Here is a 27288-nt window from a genome sequence, read left to right as displayed (position 1 = left end):
CCAAAGAGAGGGGACAGCACTTTTAGAGCAGCAGGCTGAATGTGGTGGGAGGGCAGCCTGGCTTTTGTGGCCAATGGGCCCTGGCTGTCTAAAAGTCCTGATTCCAAGTATTACCTTCTGTTGTTTCCATAAACCACTGAAATATCCACTTATACATTACTGTGTCCAAATACACCCATACTGAACAAATTTTGTACATCTGTACCCAACTCTGTTGGGTGGTGTCTTACTGAAATTGGCCATGGGGGGGCATTTACACCATGGAAATTGGCAAATGCTACAAAGCAGGGCTTCCCATCAGAGAGCTGGTTGTGAAGTATATACCAGCATACCATTGCACCCCAGCCTCTGGCATCCAGAAGCAGCACAAAAGCCCTTTGTTAGAACCATGCACTCTGTATTTCTGATGAGGAAAACCAGAGCAGGGCATTGCAGCTGGGTGAAGGGTCACTGCTTCTTGGCTCTGTGACCATGTTCTGGCCATTCACCCTCCCAGGCAGAGAGTAATGGAGGGAAATGGGAGGGCCCCAGGGCAACCTTGCCACTTGCACCCTGGGTGGAGAAAGCATGAGAACAGAGAAAGAGGGGAAAAAAAGAGATGGAAGACGTGGGATGAAGGTTCAGAAAAAGATTGGGAAGGGAGTAGCCTCATGTAAATGCATATCACAGGCTACACACTGTATAGAAACTATCTCGACACAGCTGCCCTGGAAGGTGGGTAGTACTACCCCCATTTTATAGATGAGAAAATAGGCTCAGAGATATCAGGTGACTTGCCTTGGATCCCGCAGCTGGCTGGTAACAAAGCCAGATCTGAACCAGGTCCACCTGGTGGCAGCAGGTGAAGAAACAAAAGATGATAGGAAGGAAGGGTAGACTGAGGTCTTGCTCTCCTACCCCGTGCGTCCCCATGACCGCTCCCAAGTCTTCTGTCTTTGCAGCTCTCAGGATTCTTTTCACTACTGCCAGTGTTCTCCTCCTCTGTCACCTCCCACCAGGTCACGCTGCAGAGCCGACCTCCTCCCAGCATCAAGCATGACAGACTGCCCGAGCCAGCCCAGCCACTTGAATGGTTACACCTTTCAGTGGCCCTAGAGCAGGCTGGTCGCTGCCCCTCCCTGCTGCCCATCTAGACAGCGATCTCTGGATGGTCTCCTTAACCCCCGGCACTGTGCTCGCTCCTAAGACGTACTCTCCTGTGAATGACTGAAGCACACGCTGGCTTGCTGGAGGCTCTTGGCTACCTGTCCCGGTCACTGTGAGCTGGGGACACATTCTTCAGTGACGGCAATAGGTAGAGACTGGGGTCCACAGTTTTTACCCCAAAATATAGCCTGCCCCAGGGCTCAAAACCCCAGGAATGTATCTGCCCTTCCGTGTTAACCTCACGTGGGCCACATCCAGGTAACCATGCTTCCCTGTGCCTCAACTGGAGACAGTCAACTGGAGAGAGGAGAGAAGCGCCCACTTCACTGTCAGGCTGGAAGCTGAGCCTGCCGCCTGGATCAGTGTTCAGAGACAGCCCAGGTCTTCCAGGCAGGCGACAGCGGGCTGGAGGGGCCAGGAGGGGTCTGTGCTCATGCTTGGGGATTCTCTGCTGCCCCTTGTGGCAGGCGTCAGGACTCCCTCCCACAGAGCCACGGGTCTCATGTGGGAGCACCCTCTTGCTAGCAGCGCTCCATCACCTCGCTTCACCCAGACCCTCACTAAGCCACATCCTTTGCACCAGGGTCTGAGAAAGGCTTCTTGAGGCCAGGGGTGTAGAGGCGGGGCACCCTGTGATTGGTCTCCGTCCTGTCCTTCCAGCCTGTCCTTATTGCAGCCAGAGAGCTTGCTCAGAAGTCACAAAAATGGTCCATTTTTGTGCAAGCAGAGCTAAGAATGTGTTTTTATACTTTTAAAGATTTGTAAAGAGTAAGAAGGAGAATGAAAGGAAGAGGAAACAAAAAATTATTATTAGTGACAGAGTCTGTATGTGCAAAGCCTAAAACATTTACTATCTGGCCCTTTAGAGAAAACACATTTGCCAAGCTCTGCCTAGAACATGAATGGTATCTACAAAGGCTCAATAAATATTTGAATGAAAGAATGAATATTTTAAAACAGCTTTAAATGACTTCCAACCTTAGGGAGACGTTCAAATGCCTTCTCTCACAGCACTTGTAACATTTTATTTTGTTTACACATCTGTCTTTTATACCAGACTGTGAGGTTACTGCCTACATGGTGTTCCCATGGGGGAAACACCCTACGCATTCCCTGGGAACCTAGAACACTGTCAGGCACACAGTAGGTGTTTAATAAACACTGAATGAATAACCGTGTCTGTCTTGTTCACTCAGCACAGATGCTCAATGAACATCTGTGGTGTGAATGAACAGCGGATGAACGGAGACATCTAGAAACGCGTCCTGTCCTACACGGCTCAGGCCTCCTCTTGAGAATACACAGTGCTAAGTTACTGGCAGGCCCTTCTCCATCTTATGAGCAACCAAAGACGACTCCTTCTTGCCTGTAATAGGGTCCAGTTAAATCAGGTTACTCTGTCCAAAAGTTTCAATTGTTGCTACCCAGTTTTAACAAGTGATGGTGGCCCAGCTGTACCGCATACCATTTCCAGGACTCTTATCAATGGGCTGCTCTATTTATTTCTGCACCAGCTCTCCTAACCAGGCTGCCAACCGCTTTGGGTTAACTATGAGCAGTGACAGCATCAGGGAATCGTGGGACTCACTGTGAATGAGACATGCAGCCAGGAAATAAGGAGGGCAGGGAGCAGGGCTGAGGACTCTGGGCTGGCACGAGCACATCAGGTGCTGGCACAGGGCTCAGGGCTGGCACTGCTGCCAAGACTTGCTCAGGGGCCAGGTCTGAGCCTTACATCTCCTTCCTGTTCTTCTGTGACAGTAGCTTTTAGACTATAGTTTCCTGCCATTAAGTGGCTCAGAAGAGAGCGCCTGGAGTTGCTTTTTCAGCACCAGTTCTTCCAGGGCAGGTTGCCTTCATTTTATCCAGAACACTCAACTTATCAAAACACCATTCATTTGATCCACTAGGCGTCTCCAATTAGGCTACACAGGCCATTTAAGTGTTAGGTGGAGACACCTACTGGTGCACTGTGATATTGCAACCAGGCTCTATAATGCATAGTAATTGCAGTACCTAAAAGCTGATGCAGATAGAACTAAGTTCTAGGAGCTACAAGTGTGAAATCAAAGTATTCCTAGATAAGAAATGTCACTCTTGTGGTCCAGCAGGGAATAAGAAAGGAGGAAAAGGTCAGGAGAAAGGAGGAGCTTTGACAGTGGAAGGGTGATTTTATCATTAAGGAAGTGCTATAAAATATTTCTGGGACTTCCCTGGTGGTCCAGTGGTTAAGACTCCACACTTCCACTGCAGGAGGCATGGGTTTGATCCCTGGTCGGGGAAATAAGATCTCGCATACCATGCAGCACGGCCAAAAACAAACAAACAAACAAACCAAAAAGAAAAGAAAACAAACAAAATGCCAATATCCCCAAACATAAAATATTTGCAAAAAGATAAAATGCTTCATCTACCAGAGAAGTTTCCTATTTGAGCATGTTTTTTTTTCCTTCATGTGGTAGTTCCTGAATTTTTAAAATGATGAGTAATGATAAAAGAGGCCTTTCTTCCTAGAAATTCACTATACTGCCAGTCTATACTGAAAGTATTCTCAGTAAACAAGAGCATACTTCAATAAGTAAAGGGTAGAAAAATCAGGAAGAAAAGATGCTCTGTAAATAATCACATGCTCTGTGAAATTTTGGTGGGAAGGTTTTTTTCCTGCAGAATGAGCAGAATTTGAGATCACATTAGCCAAAGTCTGCAGGAACCAGCCAGCCAGCCACGACAGGGAAATTCTGGAGAGAGATAAGCCTTCTTCAACTCAGATTTCTGGCACAGAAATCTCAGGGCTTAGGCTGTTAACCTTAAATCCCTTTTGAATTTAATCAAGGAGGACTGTTCTAACATAAAGGAAGTTTTCAAAGGTCAGATAAAAAAAATAAGGTTAATCCCAGCATGGGTTCTTGGTCTGAATGAAGAAAGATGCTACTTTCGCCCAGTTGAACTATAAATAAATCCGTCCTCCATCATTGCATGTGAATGATGTAACAATGGTCACCACAAATTAGAGCTTCTTCTCTCTTTTCCAGACCAGTCCCCTCATCAAGCCTGTTCTGACCGAATACTTTGGTTTTCACAGAGCAGAGCTGTCTCTTTCCTCTCTCCCTCCCACCCGTCCACTCCATGAAAGTCTCCACACACACAAAGCCAGAAACTCTGTGACCAGCCCAAGACTGTCTGCTTCTCTTCTCCTCTCTGCTCTTTTCTAAGAAACATATCATTATCCTCAGGGCTCAAGGGCTATTTGTAGCTTTAGCAGGATGCCACGGCTCCGGCCAGTACCTATTAAGCTAGAAAGCAGAGCTGTAAACAGACTGGTTGGGAAAAGGCTGGAGTTCATTCCAGATGCCACACCTTGAGGCAAAGAGATCCAGTTCCTCTCCACTCTCCCTTGCAGGGATGGCCTTGGGGCCCATAAAGCTGATCACAGGCCTTGTACCCAGGGGGCAGTAAAAGGACCAGAGCTGTTGAATCTGGAATTGCTACCGATGCTGGACAAGAACACCTGTGTGCTCTGAATTAACAGTAGTAGTAGCATAAAAACAGCATAAACATGTATCTCTTACAACATGTCAGGCACTGTTCTAAGTGCTTTATATGTATTATTATAAATCCTATAAAACTCCTACAAGGCAGATTACTATCCTTATCCCCATTTTACAGATGAGGAAACGGAAGCCCATGAGAGAAGGCATCCTTTTCAACTTTTGGGATCACTGCTTGGTCTCCCTTCCCCCCATCCTTATTGACCCCCTCAAACTTCCTGCAGTTCTAGATAAGTAAAAGGATTTAGAATTCTGGAAAGCTCTGAAGACCATGTTGGCTCCAGATGTGGTATGGGCTAGGGCCTTTGCAGATGTGCAGGATGTTCTTGGATTGCAGGAGGAAAAGTTGGGTGATTGTGAATCTAAACTTATCAACCCCATGCCTGTGAGAACTCAGTCTTTCCTCTGTGCATACTCAAATTCCCACCTTCTCTTTTCCCATGATCTTGACATAGGAGTTGTGCTGTACAGGGAATGGAAAGGGCATCAGGAAGGAAGAGAACTGACCGTGGGGAGAGTGGAAGTGAGTAAGGGAGCTGCCTGCAAGAGCAGTTGTCACTGCCCTGATCAGTGGCTGATTGAAGGAAGCGCAGAGCCAGGCCTGACGCTGAGGCTGGTGAATGGATCAGGCCCAAATCGACTGCATACTCGCACCTCCCAGCCTGAGTGCTGTCCCCTAAACCCCGAATGCCCTTCAGCATCCATCCATCCATCCATCCATCCATCCATCCATCCATCCATCCACATCACTGTATCCCCCATGCAGTATCTATGCTAAACATTAAATGAATAGGAGAAAATGGAAAATATTCTTACCAGATTTCTTTTTCCCAACATGCTCCCTGTAGAGGAAAGAATGAGGGTGGGAAAGAGTAATGAGTCAGTATCTTTTGTGTATTGCTGAGTTATTCCGTTAGGAAACTGAGATTTTCCATCCCACAACATCTCCAGTGAATGAGTGTAAAATCCCAGCCAGCCCCAGGGACCCAGACTCTTTAAAGAAAGAAGCCCTCTTCATTTTCTCCCTTTACCTGATAAGTGCTCTGGTGCTCCGGGGAAGAGCTGATGGGCAGGGGGTGGGGGGTGGGTACACAGTCTGAAAACAGGAGTTAGGGTGTTCCATACTGCACTGAGCCCAACGCTCACCTTATCAGGCACAGTGGAGGCCTTGCCCCACTTCTGAGCAGTGCCCTGAGCTGTACAACTGGAGCAGGAAGTGCTCGGTGGGTGAGTGGGAGACACTAAAACCAGGGAGACGTCTGGGTAGCAGTGAACCCAGTGCATCTCCCTCATGGTGACACAGAGGTCACTATTATGGGTTAGAATCCCTGCAGAATGAGTAATCGCTCCCGTACACTTGTCAATCATGTCATAGTTTACACACACAACTGCATTATGAACACGATGTTACAAATCAGGTTTTACAATATACTTTTTCAGTAAGTTATCCCATTAGTAAAAAGCTTTCTGATGTCATAAAAAGTAAAGGGAGGTGATATGATGGTTGGATTGATATAGATATTGTGGCGACAGCAATCTTAGCTAATACTTACTACTAAATTCCTAATAAATGCTATTAGCCTATGCCAGGACCCTGCTAGGTACTTTTAGTTCACTCATTTAATACTCACAATAACCCCAGGGAATAAGTACCCTCTTGACGCCCATTTTACAGATGAGGAAAATGAGGCACAGAGAAGTTATGTAACTTGCCCAAGGTCACACAGCTTGCAAGTAGCACAGCCAGGGTCTCTGAACCCAGGTCTATCTACCTTTAAAAAAGTTGAGATATAATTCACATACCATAAATTTCACCTTTTTAAAGTGTAGAATTAACTGTTTTTTTAGTATACTTGCAAAGTTGTTCAAACATCACCACCATCACACTGCAGAAAATTTTCATCACTCCAAAAAGAAACCCTGTACCCATTAGCAGTTGCTCTCTATTCTCATTCCTCCCAGGCCTTGCCAACTACTCACATGCTTGCTATCTCTAAGGATTTGTGTATTCTAGACATTTAATATGAATGGAATCATATAATAAGTGGCTTCTTGTGACAGGCTTCTTTCACGTAACATGTTTTCAAGGGTCATTCACGTTGTAGCACGTATCAGTGTTCGTTCCATTTTATGGCTAAATAACATCCCGCTGTGTGGATAAACCACATTTTATCTGTTCATCAGCCAATGGGCATTTCGGTTGCTTCCACTTTTTGGCTATTATGAATAATGCTTTTATGAACTTTGTACACAAGTTTTGTGTGGACATATATTTTTATTTCTCTTGGTTATAGACATAGGAATTGCTACGTAATAGATACAGAAATGGCCTCTAGGCTTAGCTTTCTGAGGAATTGCCAGGCTGTCTTCCACAGCGGCTGCACGACTATACACCCCCACCCGCAATGTAGGGAGGTGCCAGTTCCTCCACATCCTCAACACGTGTTGTTATCTGTCTTTCTGACTTCCAGCCATGCTAGTGGGTATAAAGCGGTATCTCACTGCGGTTGGGACTTGCATTTCCTGATGGCTAAGGACGCTGAGCATCCTTTCGAATGTTTCTTGGCCATTTCTGCAACTTCTTTGGAGACATGTCTATTCAGTGTCTGATTTTAAAGTCTGAGTGTGTAACCACCAGGTAATAATGCTTTCGGTGTAACCGCGAATGGCGAGTCGGGGGTGCTAAGCCAAGCCCTGGGGCCTGGGGCCGCCCTCCTGTGTCTGGAAGGAGCAGCAGGGCCAGGCCCAGGGCTGGGGCAGGCCAGTCAGTGGAGATGTCCTCCAGCCAGGCATTACCCAGTGAGGCTCAGCATCACTGCCCTCGTGGAGGAGGGCGAGGGTGCCTGTGGAAAATCCCAGCTCACACTTCCTGCCTCACTGAGGACGGGGTCCTGGTCAGAGTGCTGTACTTGGACTGACCCACAGAATCCTCACATTACAACCCTTGAGGGTTACATCATTTGGCAGGTGGAGACACTGAGGCCCAGAGAAGGGAGGCACCTCTCCGAGGACTAGAAACGGGGAAGCCTGGCTGGAGCCCATGCTCCTGATCACACCCTGGACTGTCCTGTGGGAGAAACTGTTGGCTCTGGACACACCAGCAAAGATCTCAAGTCTGCTTCCACGTAGAGAGCCCTCTCCCCCTGCTGCCACCCAGGCTGTGAGCTAAGCCATGGTCCGGGACACCAGAAATCCCAGCTCCTGCCCTGCCGTGTACCCCCCGCTAGTTGACTCGCTGTGCTAGCTGGAGCAGGAGGCTGAGAGGCAACAGGGGGCCCCCGGGTTCAAGCAGCAGCCTGTGTGGGCTCAGGCAGGCACGTTATTTTCTCTGTGTGACAGGTTTAGGGTGAGTTTTCCCAGGCATGGCAGCAAAAACCTTCCTCAAAGGGCACCATTTGGAACCCATAATTTCTTTCCTTAGAAACTGCTGGGAAACACTCCCAATCTCCACCCCGAAGCCCTAACTCAGGTCTGAGCATCAGAATCCTGAAAGGGACCAACCCCACTGGGCCGTTGCCCTCGCCATTCATTACTCCTTAAGCAACAACCAAGGCCCAGCTGAGGCTGCCTGTTGTGGCCCCAAAGCCATGCTTTGGGTTCTCAGCAACTTCCTTTCTTTTTCCCTCCCTCACTTTCTTTCTTCCTTCCTTTCCCTTCAACGTCTGCCTTCAGGACAGGAAGGCATCACTAGGTAAGCACCTGCCATGTGCCTGACACTATCACTACCCTTTATGAGCAGGATATTTTCTAACCAAGATGAGAGCAAGGCTAGCCATGCCCACTTTACTGATGAGGAAAGAGAAGCTCAGAGGAGTCAAGTCACTTATCCAAGGTCACACAGCAGGGAACAAAGAGATTGGAAACTTCCCTTTTCTTCCAGGAAGCCTCTTGGAACTAAATACATATATTCCAGCAGGATGCTGGTTGGCTTATCTCAGCTATTTCTTTGTGCTTTCTTGGGGTACAGTCCAGGCTGTTTTGTATCTTTAGTGCATGTTCTATTTGTGTGTGTGTGTGTGCACGCGCGCACGTGCGTGCACAGGCCACATGTTTCCATGGCCCTTCCCCACCAGTATAGAGGCCCCCCTGAGAGCAGGCGCTATTTTTCTCTTGTATTATTCCCGAAGGAAGAAAGGGAAATGATCATTAAACACTATAGGCTGTGGCCTTTCATTTTTTGTTTTTAAATAAATGGAACAATAAGATTTCTTCTAGCTGGTCAAAAGGTTCTAACTGTAGGAAAAAACTTTAGATTCTCACCGCATGCCAAATGTTGAAATGAATTCTAATTGATTTAATGACTAAATACTAAAAGAAAACCCAAACCATAAATCAACTAGAAAAAAATTAAGGGAACTATCTTGTGTATGTATGGTGACTGAACTTCTCAGCCTGAAAGCCAATGAAAGAAGTCACAACCAAAAAATTTGGCAGCAGATTTGACTCCACAAAAATATAAAACTTATGTATATCATAAAATCCAGGAACAAAATATAAATGCATGATAAAAGGAACAAATATTTACCACAAACATGGCAAAGGCTAATTCCTTACTAAATAAACAGCCTATACAAATCAATAACAAAAACAGTAAAACCAACAGAAAAAATAAGCAAAGAGATTTTCCCCTTCCAACTATGAGTCAAGAGCGGCAGTCAAGAGCTTCTCACTCTTTAACTTTAATGCCAACCAGCTTGACTCTTTCTAGCTCAAAAAAGGCCCAATGGCCCATAAGGCCCCCAAAGGCAGGAATTGGGCTTGTTTTTCTGGACTTTCAGTATGGATGGCAGTTGTGGGAAATGTTTGAGGAATTAACACACTTGAATGGTTGAATGTGTCTTTGCTGGATTTTGCCCAGAGATGTGGGGGAAGGGAGAGCCATCTGGAAGGTCTAAGAGGAAAGACTCTGGTCCTCCCACATGAGAACAAGCATCTCCACATGGTACCCACTCCTTTCAGTGATGTATAACAATCAAACGGACCAATTAGCTTTTCTTTTACCATCTCATAAAAGACTGCAAGAACCCAAGCATCTTGGCCCTGGCAGCCAAGGAGATGTGAACACTGGGTACCTACTATGTGCCAGGCACTGTACTAAGCACTTCACACACATAGATTCAAGCCTCACAATGATGGTGGGTCCCATACCCATGGATTCAACCAACCTCGGATTGAAAATGTTTGAAAAAAATTCCAGAAAGTTCCAAAAAACAAAACTTAAATTTGCTGTGTGCCTGGCAACTATTTCTAGAGCATTTATATTGTAGCAGGTATTATAAGTAATCTAGAGAGGATTTAAAGTATATGGGAGGATGTGTGTAGATTATATGCAAATACTGTGCCATTTTACATAAGGAACTTGAGCACCCATGGATTTTGGTATCCGTCGGGGGTCCTGGAGCCAGTCCCCTTGCCAGTAAGGAGGGATGACTGTACTATTATTCCCATTTAAAAAGTGAGGAAATGGAATTCACCTTAAAAGTATAAGAACAAAACTCTAACTCCAGGAAACTGGGAAAAAGGTCTATTTTTTGAATTATCAAACATAGTACCCAGGCGGGCTCACCATGATTTCAGCCCCCACACTCCAGAAATTAGCTGCAGATCATGTCCTAATTCTCCCACCATTATTTCACTGCAGTCTCCCAATAACCCCAGGATGTGGGTGGGGCCGGTGATGTGGTCCCATTTCACAGATGAAGTAAGTAACGCAGAAAGGGGAGGGGGGGGGATTGCTCTGCCTGGGCAGAACAGCTGGCAGCCTGGCCAGCAGACTGGAAGCTCCCTGCGGGCACAGACTGCATCTGCCATGTCATCTCTGTGTCCCCCGTGCCCAGCCCGTGGGCCTGGCACTCGGAAGGCCCTCAATGCCTATTTCCTGAATGGATGAACAATGCTGGCACTCGGGACTGGGCACAGGGCCGGGTCTAGAACTCCCAGTCCTGTGTTCCTTCTACAAGCCCAAGCCAGTCAACATGTGGGGAAAGTCGTGCTGTGGCCACCAGAGAGCACGACAAAGCCCCCACATGGCCTCCCCGACATCCCGGCTCCTCTAGAGGGCTGGCTCCCACCTCATGTCCCCCAGTGTCCTTCTTCCTTCCTGTACGAAGATGCCCGGACTCTTCTCAAGCACAGTAGGCTGGCCCCTGGCCTGGCTCTCTCCCATCTCTGTCTATAAGCTGGGCCGATGCCTGCTCAGAGGCTGGGGACCTACTCACTTGCCCTCGCCAGACAGGAGGCCAAAGACATCCATGCATTAATATTCAGAAGGGGCACCTGAGTGGTGGTTCTTAACCTCAAGTCTCTGAATGGAATTTGGCACAGCTGAGGACCTCCTGAGACTGGGGCACTTTTCTTAGGAGAAGGAAGAAAGCTTTTTACTAGATTCTCCAAATGGTCTGTGACCCCCCCCCCCCCTCCAATTTAAGATTTCTGGGAAGCTGAGACGAGGCAGAAGAAAATCTAGACATCGCTGAATCCTGCAGCTCAAGGAACCCGCACCCAGGTCAGATCTGCCCCTCAGGGGCTGGTGTTCCCCCTTCCCGCCTGTGGGCACTGAGTCAGGTTTGTGGAGCACTGGCCAAGTGCTTCTCTCCACATTTTGTCATTGGATTCCCAAGCAAAGCTGTGAGAGACGTGCTATCAAACCTATCCCACGAGAGAGGAGGAGACAGGTGCAGAGGTGAGGAGCAGCCTGCCTAGAACCACTTGGCTTAAAAGTGGCCAAGCAACCTTCCTTGTGAAAGCCTATCAGCTGGACATCTTGAACAACTCTGGGAGTAAAAACAGCTGTGGCTGGGTATCCAGAGAGGAGAAAAAATCACGGGGCACCACTTTTTGAGCACGTGGCAGGTTCCTGGAATTTTTACTTGGGGCAGCCATTCCATCATTACTGCAGCTGTAAGGTGCACTGCTATTCCCATTTACAAGGAGGGAAATTGAGGCCAAGGCTATACAGCCCATAAATGGTAGAGGCGGGATTTGAACCTCGATATACCCGATTGCAAACCTAGACTCCCTCTCTTAAGCCTGGTTGTCCCTTGTGCAGGAGGCACACACACAGAGCTAACGTTAAGATTCAGGCAGACCTGGAGAAGATTCACCTCATCTCTTTCAAACTGTGTGACCTTGGGCCAATCTCTTTCACTATTCTGAACCTCAACTTCCTCATCTGTAAAACGGGAATAACTCCTACCTGGCAGTTTTATGAGAGAATGAAGTGGAAACAACATGCTAAGCTCCCTATTCTTTGCTTCACTTTACCCAGAAATGAGAATCAAAGCCAGGAGCTACAAGCCTGAGTTGGCAGTTTAACCCTGACTGCCTGGGAGCGCTGCAGACAAAGATTCCTTGAGAATATTTCACTGTGTCTTGTTATGTCCATAAAAGCTGGGGAATGTTCACCAGGCACAAATGCTAAAGACACCAAGAACAGAAATATTAGCCAGAATGGGCTGCGGGCCCATTAGCAGATTTACACTTATTCTGTATCTTTTAAAAAAAAATCACGTGTTGGCAAAGCATTCCCTTGTGATGTTCTGTTTCAAAAGATTTACTGTGGTCCTTACAGAACGCCATCCCACGCTTCCGTGTGCTGGCTCTAAGAAGCTGTACTCACTCCGTGCTTGTCACAGGAAATGGTATTTATTGCAATATGTTGATTGCAAAAAGTTAAGTCTGTCACCTGTGTGGCAGTTAAGCCATGAGTCCTGAGCGATCAGCTCACCCTGTGTGACCTCTGAACTTGATTCCGCATGTTGCCGCATGTATCTATATAAATGGCCTGATTTCACTTGTTACAACTCTTTGCTGCTTTCTCCTTACCGGTCTATTTAAAAAGTAAGTTTAGACTTCCCTGGTGGCACAGTGGTTAATAATCCGCCTGTCAATGCAGGGAATACGGGTCTGAGCCCTGGTCTGGGAAGATCCCACATACTGTGGAGCAACTAAGCCCGTGAGCCACAACTACTGAAGTCTGCAAGCCTAGAGCCTGTGCTCTGCAACAAAGAGAAGCCACCACAGTGAGAAGCCTGTGTACCACAACGAAGAGTAGCCCCTGCTTGCCACAACTAGAGAAAGCCTGCACGCAGCAACGAAGACCCAACGCAGCCAGAAATAAAATTAATTAATTAAAAGTAAAAAGAAAAGGAGGATGAAGACATATCTGTATCTGTATCACTCAACGAGATTCCCTACACCTATAACAAAGACAATTTTGTAAGTCAACTTTGCTCCAGTAAAAAATAAACATTAAAAAGAAAAAATAAAAGTCAGCTTTGTGTCTTCACCAGATTTACTTTCAGAAAGCAACATAAGTCTTTCTAGCTCAACCTACAGAAAGTGCTTAGCACACTAATGTTGAACTAATGTAAGCCTGGGTCATGAATGCCGTTCTGGGGAGTGAGTTACACTCAGAACTAAGAGGAGCAGTTCACACTTCTCCCATAACAGCGCCTGGCTGGCACTTCTCAGCCCTTCCTGACAGGGCCCCAGTGGACCCCCAACCCTGCCAGCTCTTGCTCCTGTGACCCAGGACAGCCCAGCACCTGTGGCCTGTGGCCTCCTCCCCCACTGCGATTTCTCTGTTAGACAGATCCCTTCTTCCTGCAGACACCTATGATGCCTCTCCCCAAAAGGGCTTTTAAAAAAGCACCAGGCGTATGTCAGTGTTTCATGCTGGCAGGGCTGCTGGTGCCATCAACTCCTGGTGTGTAAAGGCTGGCAGGCAGGTGGTCTTGAGATTCTGTGTGATGCACATTGAGCGGCTGGGGAGATGTGCTGCTTGACATCTGGGAGCGCAGCCTCTGCTGCAGGGAGAAGCGAGACCAAACCCCGGCCCCGTCACTCACTAGCGATGGGACCTTGAGCGGGTCTCACTCACTCACATCCTTGATGGTCCTGAGCACATATACCTTCGAGGACAAGGCACACAGTCCCCGCCTCGAGGGCTCCCTGTCTCCGCTGTTCAGGTGTGGGGGTTAAGCGCAGGGTGTTTGGGAATTCAGGAGCGTACTCAGCCAGCTTTCTTCACCTGCAGAACTCACCTATGGCTACCTGCAGCCACTGCGAAGGCTACATGAAGCGAGGCCCGGCAGGGGGTCCATTGATGGAATCTAGTTTAATTTTTACTTAGCTTTCCTCTCATTCCTCCTGGGGCTGGCCGGCCTGGCAGGAAGGAGGGCTGTGAGAGTGTGCTCTAAGGAGATCCACAAACCAACTTACTCTTTGGGGGGATTCAGGTCCTCAGGTCTTGTTTCAAAGAACTGCAGCACCTCATCACACTGAGAGATGTAGGGGGGCAGCTGGATCAGGGCCTGGAGAAGAGAGACACAGGTGAGCCCAAAGGAAGGGAAGGGGTGTCAGGAATGCCGTAAACCAGGAGTCCTCAAACTCAGGCAGGCATCTGGATCACCTGGGGTCTGGGCTCCACCTCCAGAGTTTCGGATTCAGTAGGTCTGGAGTGGGGCCTGGGAACGTGCAATTCTAGCAAGTTCCCTGGTGATGTTGCCACTGCTGGTTTGGGGAACGAACACACACACACACACACACACACACATACACACATACACACACACACACAGACACAGACACAGTATGTACATACACATGTATATTACAGGCATATTTGGACAAATATTATGTACATATTTAGACAAAGCAATAAACTGTGAACAGGTCCTACTGTATAGCACAGGGAACTATATTCAATATCTTGTAATAAACCACAATGGAAAAGAATATGAAAAATAATATATATGTATAACTGAATCACTTTGCTATACACCAGAAACTAATACAACACTGTAAATCAACTATACTTCACTAAAAATAAAAACAGTGAACTTCAGCCATGTCATTATTCTTCTACATGACCATCTCTACTGGATTTTGGGTGTTCGTCTACTGGATAGATATCTCATGCCTTATTCAACTGGCTGCTTACCGGTGAACATTTAGGTTATTTCCAACATACCTACATGTCCTAACTCCTGGATCTGAAGTGTTCAAGTGAAGGGACTGTTTTATGATTTGGGTAGAGGTTGCAAGTTTCCAGATTAATAAAAGGTTGAAACATCCGAGACATTCTACTGCCCAAGTCCATGTTAATCTACCCCCTTGGCTCACCAGTCAAAGGAGCCTCAACTGTCCCTGCCAATGAGCTGGATGAGGAGGTGGGTGGGGGACACGAAGTGGGCCCAGGCACTTATTATGCAGGTTTATCTACCAACAGGTATTCATTCAATGATTCAACAGATGTTTTCTTCATGCCCAGCACTGAACTGACTTCTGCACCAAATAGGACAGAATTATAGGGTACATCCCATCATGAAAGGATCTGAAACAAAGCCATGGCTCCAAAATGAACAAACAGCTTAGTTTAACAAATATTTACTTAAGCCCCCTCTGGCGCAGGTTCTGAGGATGCAAATCTGAGTGCAGCAGGGTTGTTTCACGCACACACTTTATCATAAACTTCTGTGCAGGGAGAGGGCCAGTGCAGAGGCACGGATTTAAACAGCACAGCCATGCTGTGGAGTGAGGTGGGACCCCGCTCTCTCTGCAGAAGGCCTCAGTTCCCTGGTGCCTCTCACGTGCCTTCTTGCCACGCGTAGTGTGAGTCTGGAGTGAAAAGGACGTGCCTTGTATTTTCTGTATAACAAGCCCCTAAAAGCTACCCCTACCCAAAGTGATTTTCCAACCCTGCTATTGGGTTGTGATAGACTAATAGAGAGATGGATGAGGGTCTCCGATGTGGTAGCTTCTACAAGATTTTCAGGGGTATTTTGACCCTATATGGTTTATTTTTTAGAATTTTTAACAAGCATTCATTTTTAAATTAAAATTTATCACAAATTTTATTGTAGTAAAATACACCTAACATCATTATCGTCCGCACCATTTTTAAGCATATAATTCAGAGGCATTCAGTACATTTACGCTGTCGTGGGACCATCATCACCACCCATCCACAGAACTCTTTTCATCCTGTAAGACCAAAACCCTGTCCCCATCAAACAACAGCTCTCCACGCCGCCCCCCCCCCCCCCCCCCCGCAGCCCCTGGCAACCACCATTCCACTTTCTGTGTGTATAAATTTGCCTACTCCAGGTACCTCATATAAATGCAATCATACAGTGTTTATCCTCTTGTGACTGGCTGATTCACTCAGCATCATGTCCTCAAGGTTCATCCACATTATAGCATGTGTCAGAATGTCTTTCCTTTTCAAGGCTGAATAGCATTCCACCCCACACACACAACACATTTTGTTTATTCATTTACCTCTTAGTAGTCACTTGGGTTGCTGACTTGGCACGACCTTTGAGTCAGGCTCTGACTTTAAGCCACCTCCCCTCTCCTGATGTATGACCTGCCCCAGACCTAAAGTGGGGAAATCTGAAAGGTGGTTGCGCATGTTTTAGCAGGGTGCCCTCCCTGGTCACTGTCTACTTTCCTTGCTGGATAAGGATAGAAGGATGAAGGATGCTGACCTAAGGGCCTGGTATCTGTGGCTCACTGATGTTTTTATTAGCCTTGAAGTATTCCCTGCGCTGCAGCAAATCCCCAGGGACCAGCCTCTTCCAGGCCAGAGGCAAAGAGTGCACGAGGGAGAGAGTGGGTACCTCCCATCTCCCACTCCTGACCCCCTTCTCTTTCTGGTTTGGAGCAGCAAGTATTCATTTTCCTGCTGTCTGGGGGCTCCCTGTGGGTCGCTCTTTCCTCTGAAATTCTGCAGCTCTTGCAGCTGGAGCCACATAATGAAGGAGCTGATTAAATGCTGGACGGTGGTGTGTCCTGGCTGCTTCGTGGGCAGAAATCTTGCGGCTGCCCCCAGACTGCACACACAGCATTCCCTCATGTCGGCTCAGCAATCGATGGCTCCCAAAACGTGTTCGTCTGCATCATGTCACGTCATCCTGAAAGGGCTGGCCCACTTTAGAGATGGAGAAACGGAGCTTCCGGGGAAGTGACTAGAACTTGAGCCCCAAACCAGCCAACTCCAGCTCCTCTATGCCAAATCCACAGAGGATTTCCTCCTGCCCCTTCCCTACACCTCTCGACAGTGCCAGGAGGACCCTGATACCCGGTCGAAAGTATCTGCTGGATAAATGATGTGAGGGAGAGGCCTGGATGTGGCCATGTGGCCCTGGGTGAGCCCTGAGGTGACCATGGTCCCTGCCCAGAGGGGGCCTCTCTGCTGAAATGGGCAGGGGCCCCGAATAGACCAGTGAGGAAGCGACCACGAGGCCCATGGAAACCTCCCGACAATGCCAAGTTCTCTTTAGGTTTTGAGCATTTCCTAGCAGGTAAAAGCCAAACCAAACCCCCCAAAGCCAAACCAAACCCCCAAAGCCAAACCAAACCTCCAAAGCCAAATTACTCACAAAAGGCGGCACTGAATGCTTTGATATTTGCCCTTTCATTTTGGAACGATAGGCTAACAGCAAAAACATGACCTGGGGCATAGCAATAGTGCCCCCGGTCATGTTTCAATAGCAGAGCTTCTGAAATACCCCAGAATCGACTCATGTTTGGTCAGTAATAAGGAACCACAGTCCCAGAAAAACTCTGGTTCTCTTCCGCATGGAATCCTGGCCTTTTGGACAGATGTGACTGCTTGATGCTGGGGCAAGAGGAGAGGTGAGGAGGGCAAGTCCTGCTTGCCTGTGTAATGACAGATCCAGCTCCTGGTCTGGCTCTGGCCATGTCCTATCACCTCTGAGCCTCAGTCTGCTCATCTGCAAAATGGAAATAACTAACATCCCTTCTGGAAGGTTGTGCTACAGAACAAGTGAGCAAGTGGCTGTAAGGTTTCCATCCCATACTAGCTGCTTGCTAAACATTCAGTTAACCCTTTGGCTCTCTGGACTGTACCAAGTACAACAGTGTGCTGCTTCCAGGGGTGATTTTAGAGTCAGCAAGGTGATTCAGTTCAACCCCAATGCCTTGGCTAGAGAGAAAGAGTTTGTGTCTTCAACAAAGTTTTAAGCGCACAGTACAGTACTGTTGGCTATTGCACAGCAGACCTCTAGAGCTGATTCCTTCCTGCTTGACTGAAACTTTATACCTGTTTATTAGTTACTCCTCATGTTCCCCTCCCCTCAGCCCCTGGCAATCACCATCTCACTCTTTGATTCTATGAATTTGACTATTTTAGATAACTCATGTAAGTGTAATCACACAGTATTTGATCTTTCTGTGACTGGCTTATTTCACAGCATAACGTGCGTAAGGTTTATCCATGTTGTTGTGTATTGCCAAGTTTCTTCTTTTTAAAGGCTGAATAGTATGCCACGGTATGTACAGGCCACACTTAGGTTGTTTCTACATCTTGGCTATTGTAAACAGTGCTGCAATGAATGTGGGCATGCAGATCTCTCTTCCAGATCCTGATTTCAACTCCTTTGGACAAATATCCAGAAACAGGATTGCTTGACCTATATGGTAGTTCTATTTTTAGTTTTGTGAGGAACCTCCATACTGTTTTTCATAGTGGCTGCACTGTGCATTCCCACCAGCAGCGCGCAAGAGTTCCAGTTTCTCTAGATCCTCACCAACACTTGTTGTCTTGTTGTTGTTTTTGATACTAGCATCCTGACAGATGTGAGGTGATATCATATTGTCGTTTTGATTTGCATTTTCCTGATGAGTAGTGACACTGAGCGCTTCTCATATGCCTGCTGGTCATTTGTGTATCTTCTCCGGGGAAATGTCTACTCAAGCCTCTAGCCCGTCTAAAAATTGACGTATTAGCTCTTTTTGCTATTGAGATGTAGGAGTTCCTTACATATTGACATTTGGGGGATTTACCCCTTATCAGATACGTGATTTGCAAATATTTACTCCCATTTTGTTGTTTGCCTTTCCATTCTATAGATCATTTACTTTGCTGTGCAGAAGCTTTTTAGTTTGATGTATTCCCACATCTTTGTTTTTGTTGCCTATGATTTTGGTGTCACATTCAAGAGCCCTGAAGTAAATCCATGCATGTGGTTAACTGATCCTCAACAAAGGCACCAAGAATACACAATGGGGAAAGGACAGTCTCTTCAGCAAATGGTGCTGGGAAAACTGGACATCCACATGCAAAAGAATGAAACTGGGCCCTTATCTTATACCATACACAAAAGTCAACTCAAAATGGATAAAAGCCTTAAACATAAGACCTGAAACTATAAAATTCCTAGAAGAAAGCACTATCCCAACTTGCCTCCCGCGAGCACAACCAGGCTCTATAGCTTCCTCTGGTAGTAGGCAACAGCAGCTGGCTAGATTTAAAACATTTTTTGTTGCTATTGCGTCACTGTTTTTACTTTTAGGGTACATGATACCAGTTTTGCATTATGATTTGTGATGTAAAATTTCCTCGAAAATATATATTTTTAAAGAAGTTTAAAAAGTGAATTAATTTAAAGAAAAAAAATAATACAGGTGGTAGAATATGGTAAAAATCTGCAGGGGAGTTCTCAAGGGACTGGAGTCTGGCAAACACTGCTGTTATACTGCCAATAGAGTTTACTTTAAAATACTACAGCCTGGTGGGCGAGTGAGGGAGGGAAGAATTGGGAATTTGGAATTAGCAGAGGCAAACTATTATATATAGGATGGATAGACAATAAGGTCCTACTGGATAGCACAGGGAATGATATTCAATATCCTGTGATAAACCGTAATGGAAAAGAATATGAAAAAGAATGTATGTGTGTATAACTGAGTCACTTTGCTGTACAGTAGATGTTAGCACGACACTGTAAATCAACTACACTACAAAAAAAAAAAAAAACTACAGCATGCATGCACACTCACACACTCATAGGGTTGTCTGTGTGTGTGTGCTAGATTTAACCTATGCTCTAACAATGCTGAGTTAATATCTGAAGTACCCTCATCGGGAATGAACATTTTAGCAAGTAGGAGACCCTAATCACAGCTTCTCACTTCAGAAAACGCTACTTTGGGGCTTTAGCTATCTTCACCTCTGGCCAGCACCACACCCGCTATTCACCAGCACAGCAGCTGTTAGAAATGATTTTCTTCACTGGTGCAGTGAGGGGTGGTCCTTGCATGAACAGAACATGGCAAGCCCAGCATTATACCCCCTTCTGCATGGTGCCCTGGGTCTAGGATTCTGAATCCTCTGAGTTTTGCCTCTTCCTGAAGATTTTACTGTCAGACCATGGTTAGGATTAGCTGATCCTACCACTAGGATATCATTGCATCTGTCTTGAGGAAACTTTCATGCAAAGTGGTGTCAGACAAGACAGCTGGTATTTCACTGGGTTTATAGAACAACTTGAGAGGCTGTTTAGAGAGCTGCTTGGTAACAAATGCTTGTATGTGTGGCAGGATTTGGCTGAGTCTTGTTTTCATTGTGTCTTTTGATGAACAGAAGTTCTTAAATTTAATGTAGTCAAATAAATCAATCTTTTTATGCTTGGTACTTTTTGTGTCTTTAGAAGTTCCTCTATACCTAGAGATTATGAAGATATTTTTCCTATTTTTATCTTCTAAAACCTTTTATAATTGCCTCTTACACTTAGGTCTTTAATGTACTTGGCAATGATTACATGTGTGGTTTGAGGCAGGGGTTAGTTATCTTTTTTGTTTTTCCCAATATGGATACCTAGTTACTGAGGAATCTTATCTTTCCCTCAATGATCTGCAAAGCTGCTTTTGTTAGTATCAAAATGTCCAAATACACATGGGTCTGTTTCTGGGTTCTCTATTTTGTTCCACCCTTGTGCCAACAGCATACTATGTTAATTATTGTAACTTTATAATAATAGGTCTGGTAGAGCAGAAAGTTTTTTTCCCAGCTAGTAGCTAGGTTTAGGGAGATGTACAGCTCTCCTCTATTGGAAACTACCAATTTCTACCAAAAGAAGGCTAACAGTGATAGACCAAATTGGCTTAAGTCAGCTCACAGCAATGTCAATAACAGAGACCAAATGTTACATAAAGGTCTCTGCAGTCTCCAAAAGACTTCACAGGCCTTGTAACAAAAGGGATGGTTTCATCTTCCAGGAGGGCAGTTCCCTTGAAGCCAAGCCCAGGGAATTTGGCCAACCAAAACCCCCAAATATCTGTTCTGCTTCTTATGATGCATTAATAGCAGGGGGTGGTAACCTCCATGTGGCTCATGTAACATAAGCAGTTGCTTCCCTATAGTTAATTCAGGTCAGTTCATGATCTCTGGACCATTCCAGGCAAAGCCAGATGCAGGCAGCTGCTGCTGGCCTTTATCCCTCCAAGATTTTATTTTTCCTTCTCCAAATCAAATGTCTAGGGGTTCAGGAAGGCCTGGGTGAGAGGAAGGTATGACTGGAGAGAAGTTAGGTGGGCAGGGGACGAAGCAGGAGAGCACATCTGGGCTGAGAGACACCAGTTTCTGGGAAGGTACCAGGTGGAACTTGCTAGCTGGCCAAAGTGACCCCAAGGGTTCAAAGTTCTTGCCAGCAGGGCCTGGCCAAAGGAATTTTAGGCTCTAGCGGTTTGGACAAGGACAAAGAGTGAAAGATCTGAGCTTTCCTCTGAGATCTGGGAGGCAGCAGTGGGGTCTCTGCGCTTGAGTGATAAGCCCTGGCCCTCATCCCCATCCCCCATCTCCTAAGGGTGTCCTCAGGAGAGAGGAGTCTGAGTCTGTCTGCTTCTATGAAACACACACTTCACTATTTTGGCCTTTTGAATTCGTCCTTCCTCAGAAAAGCCATAAGTGGTATGTGAGTGCCTAGTCCTAAAAGGGCTGGGTTCAACCCTCAAAGTCTCCAATACTGTTATCATGAGTAACTTTGTTGGGCCTCCATTTCCTCATCGACACAAAGGGAAAAAGAAAACTCCCTCAACGTTAGTGGCGGGATGAAATGAGGTCATGTCTGGTAAAGAGAAGGCGCTCGATCAGGAGGGCGTTTCTGCCCTTTCATGACATCTCCTGCCAAGAGAGGGGGCATCTATCCCCACACTTCCCCCCTTTCAATTTTTTTCTACAGACTTATTGAAGTATAATTTATGCATCAAAAAACTCACCCATTATAAGTACACAATTCAATGATTCAAATTCAAATTACAGAGTTGGGCAATCATCACCACATTCTAGTTTTAGAACATTTCCATCTCCTCAACAATTTCCGCAACCTCATCTGCAGTCAATCTCCATTTCCACCGCCCTAAGGCCCAGGAAACCACTGACCTGCTTTCTCTAAATCTGCCTTTTCTGCACATTTCATGTAAATGGAATCATGCAATCTGTAGTCTTCTGCACCTGGCTTCTTTTGTGTAGCACCGTGTTTCTGAGATTCATATGTGTTGCAGCACTGGTCAGTATTTCACTGTCGAGCAATATTCTAGCATATGTCTATTCCACATTTTCTTTATCTGTTCTTCAGAAGACAGACATACGGATTGCTTCCAATTTGGTGCTATTACCAATTAACGCTTCTATGAACAACTGCATCCAAGTCTCTGTGTAGACAGAAGTCTTCACGTCTTGTGAGTAGATACCTGGGAATAGTCGTATGATAAATTTCACTTTTGAAGAAACTGCCTGTTTTCCAAAGTGGCTTCCATCACATGTCCCCACAAGAATGAAGAGCTCCAGTTTCTCCACATCCTCACCGGCTCCTGGTTGTCTGTGTCTTGTTGATTACAGCCGTTCTGGGGGCTGTGTCGGCATCTCATTACGGTTTTATTTTGCATTGTACTAACGATTAATAATGTTGAGCAACTTTCCATGTGTTTAGCAAGCATTTTATGTCTTCATGGGTGAAGTTTCTATTCAGTCTTTTGTCTATCTTATTTTATTTTATTTATTTTCTTTTATTTATTTTGGCTGTGTTAGGTCTCTGTTGCTGCATGCTGGCTTTCTCTAGCTGCGGTAAGTGGGGACTACTCTTTGTTGTGGTGCATGGGCTTCTCAGTGGGGTGGCTTCTCCTGTTGCAGAGCACGGGCTCTAGGTGCGCGGGCTTCAGCAATTGTGGCGCACAGGCTTAGCTGCTCTGTGGCGTGTGAGATCTTCCCCCACCAGGGCTCGAACCCACGTCTCCTGAATCGACAGGCAGATTCTTAACCACTGAGCCACCTGGGAAGTCCTCTCTACTTTTAAACTGGGTTGTCTTTTTATTTTTGAATTGTAGGAGTTCTTTATATAGTCTTAACACAAGTCCCTTCTCAGATATATGATTTACAAATATTTTCTTCTCATCTGTGGCATCTTTTCATTTTCTTTTTCTTTCTTTAATTTTTATTGGAGTATGGTTGCTTTACAATGTTGTATTAGGCTCCACGGCACAACAAAATGAATCAGCCACACACATAGAGATATCCCCACCCTTTTGCATTTCCCTCCGATTTGCGCAGTAGGTAGAGTTCACTGTGCTATGCAGTATGTTCCCATCAGTTGTCTATTTTATACAAAGTATCAACAGTGTATATGTGTCAATCCCAGTCTCCCAATTCCTCCCACCCCACCCCTTTCCCCCTTGGTATCCATACATTTGTTCTCTACATCTGTGTCTCTATTTCTGCTTTGCAAATAAGATCATCTATGCCATTTTTCTAGATTCCACATATATATGCATTATTATACAATATTTGTTTTTCTCTTTCTGACTTACTTCACTCTGTATGACATTCTCTAGGCCCATCCATGTCTCTACAAGTGACCCAATTTTATTCTTTTTATTTTCTTCATGGCATCTTTTGAAGCACAGAAATGTGTAAGCTTAATGAAGTCCAGTGTATCAATTGTTTTCTTTGGGTGTTGTTATCTAAGAACTCTGCCTAAACCAAGGTCATAAGGATTCTCTTCTATGTTTTCTTCTAGACTTAATAGTTTTAGCTTTTATATTTAGGTCTATGATCCATTTTGAGTTGAGCTGATTTTTTATGCATGGTGTGAGGTCAGGGTCCAATTTTTTAATTAAAATTTTTTTCTCGCATATGGATATCCCATGATCCCACCGTTTGTTTAAAAGACTACCCTGGGACTTCCCTGGTGGCACAGTGGTTAAGAATCTGCCTGCCGATTCAGGGGACACGGGTTCGATCCCTGGTCCAGGAAGATCCCACATGCCACGGAGCAACTACGCCTGTGTGCCACAACTACTGAGCGTGCGCTCTAGAGCCAGCGAGCCACAACTACTGAACCCCATGTGCCTAGAGCCCGTGCTCTGCCACAAGGGAAGCCACCACAGTGAGAAGCCTGTGAACCTCAACAAAGAGTAGCCCCCACTCTCTGCAACTAGAGAAAGCTGGTGTGCAGCAACAAAGACCCAACGCAGCCAATAAATAAATTTAAAAAATAAATAAAAAAATAAAAAAGACTACCCTTTCCCATTGAATTTCTTGGTACCTTTGTTGAAAATCAGTTGAGTATAAATCTGAAGAGTTTACTTCTAGGCTCTCAGTTCTCTTCCACTGGTCCATCTGTCTATCCTTACACAAGTACCACAGTCTTGACTACTGTAGCTTTATAACAAGTTTGGAAAATTGGTAGTATAATTTTGCTCTCCAATTCTGTTCTTCTTGAAAATTGTTTTGGGTATTCTGAGCCCTTTGGACTTCCGCATACACTTTAGGATGTGCTTGTTCATTTCTACAAAAAAGTCTGTGGAGATTCTGGCAGAGATGGCATTGACTCTGCGGATCAACTGGAGGAGAACTGCCACTGAGTCTTCATCCACGAGTAGGAGTGTCTCTCCGTTCATTTAGAGTTTCTTTAATTTCTCTCAACCATGTTTTGTAGTTTCAGTGTATAAATGCTGTACTTTTATTAAATTTATTCCTAATTATTTTACTCTTTTCGATGCTATCATGAGTGGAATTCTTTTCTTTTTTTTTATGTGATCTTGTATTTTATTTTGTTTTATTTCATTTTATCTTATTTTTTTATTTTTTATTTTATTTATTTATTATTTTTTGGGGGGGTACACCAAGTTCAATCATCTGTTTTTATACACATATCCCCGTATTCCTTCCCTCCCTTGACTCCCCCCCTCCCTCCCCATCCCAGTCTTCTAAGGCATCATCCATCCTCGAGTTGAACTCTCTTTGTTATACAGCAACTTCGGAATTATTTTCTTAATTTCAATTTTGGGTTGTTTGCTACTAGTAGATAGAAATACAATTGATTTTTTTTTATATATTTGTCTTCTGTAATCTTACTAAGCTCATTTACTAGTTGCAGCAGGTTTTTTTGTGGACCCCTTATGATTTTCTACAATAGAACCATGTCATCTGTGAATCAAGGTAGTTTTACTTCTTCCTTTCTAATATGTATGCTTTTTACTCATTTTTCTTGCCTGCTTACACCAGCTAGAATCGCCAGTAAAAAGTAGAACAGAGGTGAAGAGAGCAAATATACTTACTTCGTTCCTGAGCTTAGGGGGAGAAAGCATTCAATGCTCCATTTTTAAGGTATTTTTTGCTATTCCTACCCTTCTCCAATCAAACTGCTTGTGATTTTAAGTTACAGAAATAAATACTAAGGATAAAGGAAGCTAAACAAAAGAAAAACATGCTTCTTTCTTGACCGCAGCCTCAAATCAAACAAAACATAACCAAAAGGCAGGTAGGCTCCTTGTGGTTGACAAGATTTAAGGGATCAGAAGCCAGCTGAATAATTTCTAGAACATTCACGCACAATGGAATACTATGCAGGCTCAAGGAAATTTTTTAACAGTATGAAGAAATTCTTATAATATGAGAGAAGGGAGAAAGAACAACAAAAATAATACACATGCGACAATCTCAACACCATAAAGAAATGCATGCAGAGAGAAAGGAGAGAGAGGAAGCACGTAAAAATCTTCCTAATTGTTGCCTCTGAGTTAAAGGATCATGGGTGCTTGCTTTTTCTAATTTCTTTAGATTTTTTTCACCTGTACAAATCTTTCACAATGGGCATCCTTTAGTTAGAAAAGAAAAAACAAAACAAACAAACAAACAAACTACCCACTGGGAAGACAGGAGACACAGGGAACTTACTGGAACTACTCATACTTACCTTACAGTATTCATCAATTGGTATCAGGCGTTTGACGGCCACGTCCCGAATGTGGCTCCGTCGGAAGAGAATCTTGCCTGCAGGAGACGAGAGTGCATACAGCATTGGAAGGGAGCGGTGACTAGCTCTCCGCAACCTGGGAGGATGAAGATGTGGCTGCCTCTGATAGGCCTGAGTGGTACCTAAATTCCCCGCTGCCATCAATACTTGCTGCTGGATGTCCACAGGGCCTGGAGGACCCCATGCTTGGTCTTCCAAAGCTTGGTTCACAGCTCTAGAGCAAGGGCTCGAGGGAGTAGGACTCAGTGGATAAGTTCTGGTGAGATAAGGGAGGCTGGAATCAAACCTGATTTGATCATCAAGAAGGAAGACCTGATGATGGAGGTCCCCTGTCCAACTATGAGATTCTCAGATGTGGTGCGCAGTTCACCGAACACTCAGATATGCCCATACTAAACGGCTCAGTCTCCTTCCCTCCTCTCTCTTTGTACACCTGCTCTTGTCTGATGTCTCCCCAATACTCCATGCTCTCTCATAATTCTGTGCCTTTCCCTCTGCCTGGAATATCTTCCCCCTCCAACCTCACCCACGATCCCTGCTGGGAAACTCTTACCCACTTCAAATGGGTTAAGAGTTCCTGTCTCTTTCAGAACAGACTTGTCGTTGCCAAGGGGGACGGGGGTGGGGGAGAGGTGAAAGGGGAGTTTGGGATTAGCAGAGGCAAACTAGCACATATAGGATGGATGAACAATAAGGTCCTACTGTATGGCACAGGGAGCTATATTCTGTGATAAGCCATAATGAAAAGAATATGAAAAAGAATATATGTATGTAAAACTGAATCACTTTGAGGTACATCAGAAATTAACACATTGCAAATCAACTATACTTCAATAAAATTACAAAAAAAAAAAAAAGAGTTCCTGCCTCTTTCTGATTGCATACATTGTGCTGTCGATTTACATGTCTTCTTCCTTCCTACTAGTCAGGGGGCTCTGCCCAAATAGGGACTGACTGGGTTTTAATCAATTTTTTGCCCCCACCACATGGCACTCACGTTTGATCGATGCATAAAGGTGGATTCCACCTGCCACGACAAATACCTTCAATTTCTTCCCCAATAAGTGTTTGTAACAGAGCGCCCCAAGCCCTCCTACCTCACTGAATACTAACAGAGAGTCCATCCACTACTTGCTGGGTGACATCTGAGCCCCAGAGTGTGGTATGAGAGCCTCCAGTGTGACATATGGGCAGAGGACGTGGGTCACAGGCAAAGACAAGAGTATAAATGATGCCACTGAGGGTCTCGGGAAATATCCAAGATGCTGAAATGTTATGGGTGAGGTTTGTTTCAAGCAAATCAGCAGGTTCCCAAGAGTCTTAAAGGAGATCCTCTCATGGGGAGATGGTGACAAAGCTCTTGCACTGAGGTTCCAGGTGGTGTGGCCACATCACTCTGCATCTGTCACACAGGCAGGGGGCGGGCAAAATCAGAAATAAGCCTTCAAGGAGGGCCAAAGAGGTGGGGGATGGAGACAAGCCCCCCTGCCGTGCTTATGTGGGGCGACTAGGAGGTGTCTAGGGGTCAAAGA

The 27288-nt window shown here is 45.5% G+C and overlaps 1 protein-coding gene across 6 annotated transcripts in view; it reads right to left on the bottom strand.

The window, feature by feature from the left end:
- SH3PXD2B (SH3 and PX domains 2B) overlaps positions 1–27288 on the bottom strand; it is a 177039-nt gene that overhangs the window by 101968 nt on the left and 47783 nt on the right. For 5 of the 6 annotated variants that reach the window (XM_057729057.1, XM_057729063.1, XM_057729028.1 and 2 more), the window contains 3 exons: positions 25697–25773; positions 13917–14008; positions 5511–5536 (listed from right to left, as the gene is read on the bottom strand). In XM_057729057.1, coding sequence (XP_057585040.1) covers positions 5511–5536; positions 13917–14008; positions 25697–25773 — 195 coding nt within the window. Of the gene's footprint in view, positions 1–897; positions 1134–5510; positions 5537–13916; positions 14009–25696; positions 25774–27288 lie in introns of those variants that run through there. The other variant, XM_057729049.1, reaches the window with a different exon arrangement.

This window comes from Hippopotamus amphibius, chromosome 1, assembly GCF_030028045.1.
Source record: "Hippopotamus amphibius kiboko isolate mHipAmp2 chromosome 1, mHipAmp2.hap2, whole genome shotgun sequence".
NCBI lineage: Eukaryota > Metazoa > Chordata > Mammalia > Artiodactyla > Hippopotamidae > Hippopotamus > Hippopotamus amphibius.
This window is presented reverse-complemented; position numbering and strand designations above follow the sequence as displayed.